The sequence below is a fragment of the Phaseolus vulgaris genome, chromosome 9 (genome assembly GCF_000499845.2).
Source record: "Phaseolus vulgaris cultivar G19833 chromosome 9, P. vulgaris v2.0, whole genome shotgun sequence".
NCBI lineage: Eukaryota > Viridiplantae > Streptophyta > Magnoliopsida > Fabales > Fabaceae > Phaseolus > Phaseolus vulgaris.
The window spans coordinates 9,415,852-9,424,065 of record NC_023751.2 but is presented as its reverse complement, the minus strand read 5'-3'; the positions used below and the strand labels follow the sequence as shown (position 1 = coordinate 9,424,065).

Here is an 8,214-nt window from a genome sequence, read left to right as displayed (position 1 = left end):
TATTTTAACTTTAATTTATATTTTTAAAAGTTTATTAAATATATTGTATCTTTTATTATATATATGTGTATACTTATTATATTAAATATATATTTTTATATTATTATTTCATTAATATTTATATTTATATTATAGGAAAATAAATAAAGAAATAATTATATAATATAAATAATTATTATTATTAAAAGAAAAATATTAATAATATATAAAATAAAATAAAAATATTAATATTAATAATAAATTTATAAAATAATAATAATAATAAGATAATTAAAATAATTATAAATAATAAAAAATATAATTTTTTTTTCACATGACTCACAAGCTTTCGTAAACTTTCACTTCATTTTCTACTCTATTCACCTTAATCCAAACAATCATTTTCTTCAAACATCCCAAATCATCTTCCTAATCCAAACACAACATTGAAAACCAAATAACATTTTTTGAAAAAATTATTTGTAATCTTTAAATAAGGAAAAGTTTTAAATCTCATTCACATTTTTTGAAATTCTTGGAAATAATAAATTAGAAAATAATAAATTGTACTCGAATAAAATCGAGATTTGGAGATGATTTGTATTTACTTTGTTTTTTTTTTAATTAACTCTCAGGTTCTTTATAAATTTATATATTTTTAATTAAATTCCTGTTAAATCTTTATGATTTATTAAATATTTAAAAAAAAATATTTTTCCAATTTAGTCTATATCATTTCTTTACTTTTATTAATTAGATGACGTAATTATTATCTTACTTTCTTACTTTATAATTATTTAAGAAATTAGAAGTTTGGAATTAGCATAAAACAATATTATTATTAATATAAAATAACAAGTTGATTTGTTGATTTTTACAGTTTTTATTGAGAACGCGTAATAAGGAACTATCGTCATCGCTATGATAGCATGATGACTAGTCCATATAAGTAGCCAAAGACATTGGAGAACATGACAACTTTATCTATCACGTTTCCAATTCTTGTGTAATTATCTTACATATATAACCCATGTTGTTAGTCCGTGCTTCTATCATATAAAAATAAAATAATTGACAAATGATTGGAGTTCAATAAAAGTAAGTCAAATGTGTAATTTTATTTTCTCTAACAAATCTTTAAAATAACTTCTGAAGTATTAGATGAAAAAGAATGCCATTGAAGTTTTGAAAATTTTAAAATCATTCAATATTTTCATTATATGGTATATAAGAATTATTCTAGTGAAATGCAACAATTCAATAGGTTTATGTTTAAATTTCCAACAGTGACACCCACCTTCATGCAATCAAACCATAACTAACATGAATTCATACAGGTATGAGGGAATTCAAAAGGAAGAAGCCCCGAATCAACATTACCTGTCCTAACTACCATTACTTCAATAGAGAATCTATAACAAATAATTATCATAGCATACAAATATTTAAAAACAAATATTGTTCTTTCTTCTTCTGTTCCTAGCAAATATCCTGCATATTGCATAACCAACCAACTGCACATTATTAGAACAAAAAATGTTACTTGTATAATTAAAAAAGAGAAAAGTTTGACATACAATAAAAGATGAGAAATAAAAACAATAATATTGTACATATATTTTGTTATTGCAATAATAGTACTACTGGGAAATTGACTAAAACTATCCATGATACGGTTTATGGAATTGGTGCTTTGCAATCCATAAACGTGGCTCGACATGAATGATTTGCCAATTTTTGGTCACTGCTTGGAAATGAGCAAGCCTTGTATGAGACAGCAAAATCACAGGATTCATATTCTCAAGGGTTGTTGTCAGCAGTAACGAGCATTAAATGTTCCACAAAACTTATTGTCAATGACTTCCGTAGCAGCATGAACTAATACTATAAGCCAATAAACTTATTGTCAATGACTTCCGTAGCAGCATGAACTAATACTATAAGCCAATTCAGCATTAAATGTTCCACAAAACTTATTGTCAATGACTTCCGTAGCAGCATGAACTAATACTATAAGCCAATTCAGCATACCTCGTTAGGTACGTCAAGCACACATGAAATAGTGGTGCCATTTTATTTGATTTCAAGTTTTTTATCGTCAGTTTATTTGTTTACGTGTGAATGACCCATTTATAGAGATGAAAATATGACCTCATTTTCAGATTATTATATATTTTAAGATTTAAAAATGTAAAACAAAGTATCACTGTTTTGTTTTTTCCACTAAATTTCACCAATTTTTATTCTTTTCACGATTTTGAGAAAGAAAAGGATTACGATACTTGATAACATAAGGAAATGGAGCAGCCATGAGATGCTAGAAAGTTACATGGTAATGTCTTCAAATTGCGGCAGTCACAGCAAAATCGCTACTGTTCACAATACTATAGCAGTGCCAAAGTAAGCCTTATCCAACAAAAACCAAACGAATAGGTTTAGTTTCCTTTCTATCTGTTCCCTTGAGCAGCACTCACAAGCGGGGCAAATGACACTATATATAGTACTGTTACTTTCTAAAGGGCGCAACTAAGATAATTTGGTATCTTTGATGGGAAAGCTTCAGGCAAAGGCGAATATGCAGGGTTACTTAAGTGCAACTGGAAATACTCTCAAGTGACATCAGACATGATTAATGACTGTTACTTAAGTGCAACTGGAAATACGCTCAAGTGACATCAGACATGATTAATGACTGACTACAACAACGATCAAATTCAAAGAACAATGCCTTCATACGGCACATGCTGTTTCAACATTTTATCATCCACTTCAAGTTGACAGTATAACTCGGACTGGACAATCACAATAAAATAAAATATATGAAATAACTAACAACGCTTAGATCATACTATTGTCATTGCTAATTTGCTACCATTAGCAGGTCATTACCATTAGGATTATAATTACAGATCGGGACTAGCCTAATAGTTCACGCAACCCACAATAGAATATAATCCCAAGAGTAACACTAACAACTCGAAACACATATCTATGCTTTGTGAAATGGCTAAAATTTGTTGTATATAAGGATATTAGTTAGAAATTGGAATACCTTTCACATTAAAGCAAACTAGAAAAGTCATATTCATGTGAAAAATATATACCGAGGGCAAAAAAAGCAGGTATAATGGATTTGGTTATAAAGCAAGAATTGACATTTGTTTAATTATACTAATCAAATAAAGTTAAAAATTAACAGTACTTTATATCCAAAAGGCTCACAAGAAAGTAAAACACATGCATGGAAAACATCCTTCTTATTAGGAGACATATATTCGAAAGAGAAATGAAAAACCATCAAAGTCATAAGTTATTTCGGATAAGACAATTTGAAGTAATTTATAGTAAATAAATTAACATTTTTTTCTCAAACATGCACAATCTGAATCTCTAGCGAGCACTCCCCACACGAATACCACAATGATCGATTTGTTCCTAATGAAAGCAACTGTAATTCTCGACTGCAATGTTGGTCACTTGCCTCTTAAAATCATAATCATAACCTCCCCATCGTGAGTGAATCCTACATGGAATTTCCGTTTCACGATTCAGCATGATTAACTGTTTATATTTAAGTTTTTATCCAGCACCCAACGACCATTGACAAACAGTGTGAGCGTATAGAAATAACAGAATTAATCACCTGTGATTGCATAATTCAACGTTTGCCACGGTGTACGCCACCTGACCTCGCACCAGGATAGCGGCGAGCAAATTGAAACCTTAAATTGACCGAGTTGCGGTCAAGCTCGTCAAATTTGTAACCTGCAAAATTAACGTTCATTGTTTTACGCTGAACAACTAGCCATGTTCTGAACAGCGGATTAGGGTGTTAAAAGGAAGATGATATAAGACGCGTGTCGCGTGTCGTATCTTAACTCGGCTTATGACATAATACACCTGAAATGCATCTAAATACGTTCAAACCCAATATCCAACATAGGTGAAAATGCGCTCCTTACTAGTTACCCAAGGGGTCAAACCTGCTACTTGAAAGGATGGGTGAGTAACCTTTCAATAACTCTCCATCGTTAGATTGTCTCCACCGTCGGCCATTCAAGGAAACTTAGAATATTAGACGAATGCGGCAGAACAAATAATAAATTGTGACGTGCAACACACAATCTTACGGTGCAGGGTAGATGGAGGAGCAAATGAATTTGGCAATTCTACTATACCAAGAGAGCGTATTTTCTCAAACAGGCCCGTAGCCATCAATATTCCATAAAACCAATGTTCTTTTAAGCAATCCACCCAACCCAGATGAGTTCCTCAAAAACAGGAGGACTGCTTCCGTAACATGGAAATGCCAAATTGGATGGCATTCACAATCTAGTCCCCACAATCTTACAACCAGATATGATTATATATCGGTGTCAGCTTTATCAATGAGCATGACAAAGATGGACAACAAGTCGGTAAAATTCATTATCGTGACATTACTTTTACATGAATCAGTCTGTTACCTTCCCAAGTTTGAGTACCGCTTTCATCAGAGCCAAACCAACTCCACCCCCGCATAAAAGGTATGGTAGATGAGAAATATAGTGCATAGGGTTAAATACAACGCTGCTTTTTAGTGATGTCGAAAGACCATCAAGTAGTGCTCTAGGATTCCACACTCACATCCAGATGCTTACTTAGGGTTAAATGCAATGCTGCTTTTTAGTGATGTCGAAAGTAGTGCTCTAGGATTCTACACTCACATCCGGATGTCCTTGTAATAAGATCCTTTATCCAATACCACTGAGTATGTTTCAGGAGGCACTCACATTATAAATCCATCACTGCCTCATCAGATTACTGAATTTATATTTTACCCAAAATCCAGTATATATTATGTAGAGCAGCCCATGTTCGAGGCTAGGACACAAGGAATGCAAATCATAAAGAAATCGAATATACAGTTTGTTCTTGCCAACACAGTGAAATTGCAAAAAATGGTTCTATAGCATTTTATCTATATTCACACTTAAGGAGATAAAGAAATGGAACACAGGATTTTCGAAGACACACATGAGGATGTCATTATAAGAATAGAAGAAATAGAGACCTTACCCTGCAATGCTTCCATGGCAGTTGCTGCATGACCCGGACTCAAAAAATCGACAAAACAAAGCACCAGTGGATCACCCCCTGGCTGCACAAAATCAAAGTAAAAAATCCATCAACGTATACAATTTTTTTTTTTTACTTTTTAATTAAACTTACTTGTCTTGATTCCTTGCTAACAAGCCTAACTTCTTTATAGCCAACAAAAGGACGAAAAATATCTGTACCTCACAAGTTAAGGAGGAGGAATCTACAATGAAAAATATTTGACTCCTCTAAAGGAATATGTGTGAGGAGAGAAAGTGAGGTCCTATCTACCGTTGATTTAAAGTGGGTTCTGTTTACGAAACACTTTATTTCAAATCAACAGTAGATCTTTCACTCTTCGCATCTCACTTACAGAAGAATTAAATCCCAATGAAAGCATTGATCTAAGGGGAACCGGATGAAAGGATACGAGCTACTTCCCGTCTTGTGCAGTTAGAAGGCAAACCCTCAACAAACAGTGTACTGGTAGCGTCAGGTGGAAGAGAATGGTCAGCTCTTCCACTACTAAATCCCAGGATTTTGTCTTTTGCATTTGTTCCCCTGTCTACTCCCCCAATATTTGCAACATGTGAATCGTCAATACTACGATTGGGAACTCGCCCGCCAATGGTTCTATTGGACTGTCCCGAACCATACGATGAAATCTGATGAAAAATGTACAATTTTTTATCCTTAAACATATAGGCCTATTTCACACACCAGATGTACTCTTTGATAAACGAGATTGAACAAGATGAGCAAGGCAGTGAAATAAATTATTCTATTTCCATAACGTGCTCACTTTAACTGGATAGGATATTAGAACAAGGTAGAGTTCACAATTTTGTGTTCATTACACAATAGTAGGACACGACAATTAATATATTAGTACTCTTCAAAATGTATCTAACAAAAAAAAAAACTTTAAATTTTTCCCCTATTCCTTCCAAATATCCCATGAGCTGAAACAGAAATTATCTGGGCTTTTTTTAACATTATCATATCCATAGAAAAACACATTTAAATACATTTTAGTTGCCTACAAACTCAATATATATAACAATCAGGGTAATAAAAGAACAAGAAAAAGATAACTGGCCATTTAGGAACCGATAAATAGCTAATACCGCACTACGGAGGTAATGCTCATAAGATGCATCAAGGGACTCAGCATCTCTAATTACTCGATGCCCTCCTCTATCATCGTCATGGGGAAAGTAATTGGGCAAGTCATGAACGCCAGAGACATCTTCAAAATTAAACAATACTTTAAATTAATGAGAATGTTTACAGGGAAAACAAGGTAACAATGAATAATTCACATGATGATTGTGAAATACAGAAGATTAAAAAATCAGATGACAGAGAAACTATGTATATCAAGTTACAAGCCTAAGATTAAGACAACATGAATTTGAAACAGAATAGCTCCATTATTGAAAATTAAATATCAGAAAAAGATAGATTCACCACAAAATTAGACACAGACCTACCTAAAAGAGTAAGATCATGGGCACACAATTCAGACTCAGGGAAGCATATGGTGGCCAGTTTAGTAAATAAAATGAAAAACTCTTTCCAGAAACTCTTGAAAAATTAGCAGGGGAGTATCATCACTTTTCATTTCTTGCAATCTCTTTCTAGTTTTAAGCTATGTAGCACAGACACTGAGCCTGATACGACACGGAGATACGTATAATCTCTAAAATGTAGGACACGGATATACAAATCTATATATTATATAATTATGAATTATATAAATTGACAATAAAAAATTATGTCCACAAGTATGTTCCAGATTATTTTTTTGGAGCAAAAAGATGTTTTTCATAACTGGTTCAAAAAGATGTGTTTCTTATTTTTATAATCATAATAAAATTTATACTTTTTTAGAAAATTAATGTATTTTTCTTTTTTAAAATTGTATTAGAACTGTGCTAGAATTGTCAGAAATCCAACAAATTTTTTTGATTTGTACACTTCAGGGATAAGTATCCTATGAGTGTCATACGAGTGGTATCGGACACGCTATATTTAAAAGGAGTGTCCGAGCTACAGTGAACAATAGTTAGGCACTTAGAAAAAAACAGGAACAAAGAATTCCTCATCATTAATCAAGGAGGTTATATAAAAAATTTTAAGACCAAATTCAGTTCAGCAAACACTTCATAGCCGTATTTTCTCCCCCTTTATTTACCTGTCACATTCCCCTTCAACATTACATTAAGAATGCATAACCACCCGCCAATAAGATGACGATGTTGAAGATAATCATGATAGGTGACCTACAGCGCATCCAAACTAAAGGGACAAACACAAACCCTCTGATTGGAACAAGGGAAAGAGTTTAAAGGTAAAAAAAGGAAAAAAAACTAACCAAACCAAGAAAAATAAAAGCTATGTAACAGGTAAGGACTGAAATTGGAAGGGGGAAAGATCATAAAAGGGTAAATTCAACGTTTTGAATTTAGATTTGGCGAAATAGGTAATGACGGCCTTTTGCGTTGAGATGAAAACCCAGCGACAGGAAAAAGATATATGAAAACCCTAAATTGAAGCATACCGTAGTCGGAACGAGAGCGCTTGCCGGCGATGGATGAAGGGGCGTGCCGCGATTCCGCGTATCTCCAATAACCGTCGGACATGAGGTTGGGAATTGATTGATTGATGAACAAATTGAAATTGGAAGTGAAATTGAAAAGTAAAAGAGGATGAGAATATGGGTTGAAGGTACTTGATTAATCCTCAGAAACGCCACACGACACAGATTCAAACTTCAAACTTCAAACTTCTGCTCAACCAACATTGATTTTCAGTTTTGTTTTCATCTACACCTTATAAGCACCTATTTCAACACACTTCTCTTCTTTATCATTTTTTTTATCACATCCTGTTTATATTTTTCCTTTTTTTATCACTGTTTTACTATATGTTTCATATTCAAATATTTATTGGATAAATAAGAAAATTTTGATTTACTTAAGAAAAAATTTAAGAAATTAATTATTTTTTAAAAATTCTCTTAAGAATTTTTAAAAAATGTTTATTTGAAATAAATTAATTAAACAATGGGCGTAGTTAGTATTTCACTAATCGGACAATATGTTTGGTTTATCTTGAATTTCTGTGTTTTAATATCACATAAATTCAAGTAAT

General features: G+C 32.4%; 1 protein-coding gene across 10 annotated transcripts; it reads right to left on the bottom strand.

Moving 5' to 3' along the window:
• Positions 1-1,244: 1,244 nt before the first annotated feature.
• LOC137820089 (RNA-binding protein 1-like) lies at positions 1,245-7,938 on the bottom strand. Of its 10 annotated transcripts, none has more exons than XM_068623891.1 (7): positions 7,622-7,938; positions 6,186-6,307; positions 5,489-5,723; positions 5,191-5,252; positions 5,038-5,119; positions 3,623-3,744; positions 1,245-1,493 (listed from the first exon to the last, which is right to left on the bottom strand). In XM_068623891.1, exons 1-6 carry the CDS (start codon positions 7,701-7,703, stop codon positions 3,638-3,640), a joined length of 690 nt encoding a protein of 229 aa, XP_068479992.1. In that variant the 5' UTR covers positions 7,704-7,938; the 3' UTR covers positions 1,245-1,493; positions 3,623-3,637. The 10 variants fall into 10 exon arrangements, with proteins under 10 accessions (XP_068479992.1, XP_068479991.1, XP_068479989.1 ...); XM_068623890.1 differs by having other exon boundaries at positions 1,245-1,470; XM_068623888.1 differs by having other exon boundaries at positions 5,191-5,258; positions 7,622-7,928.
• Between the last annotated feature and the right edge of the window lie 276 nt (positions 7,939-8,214).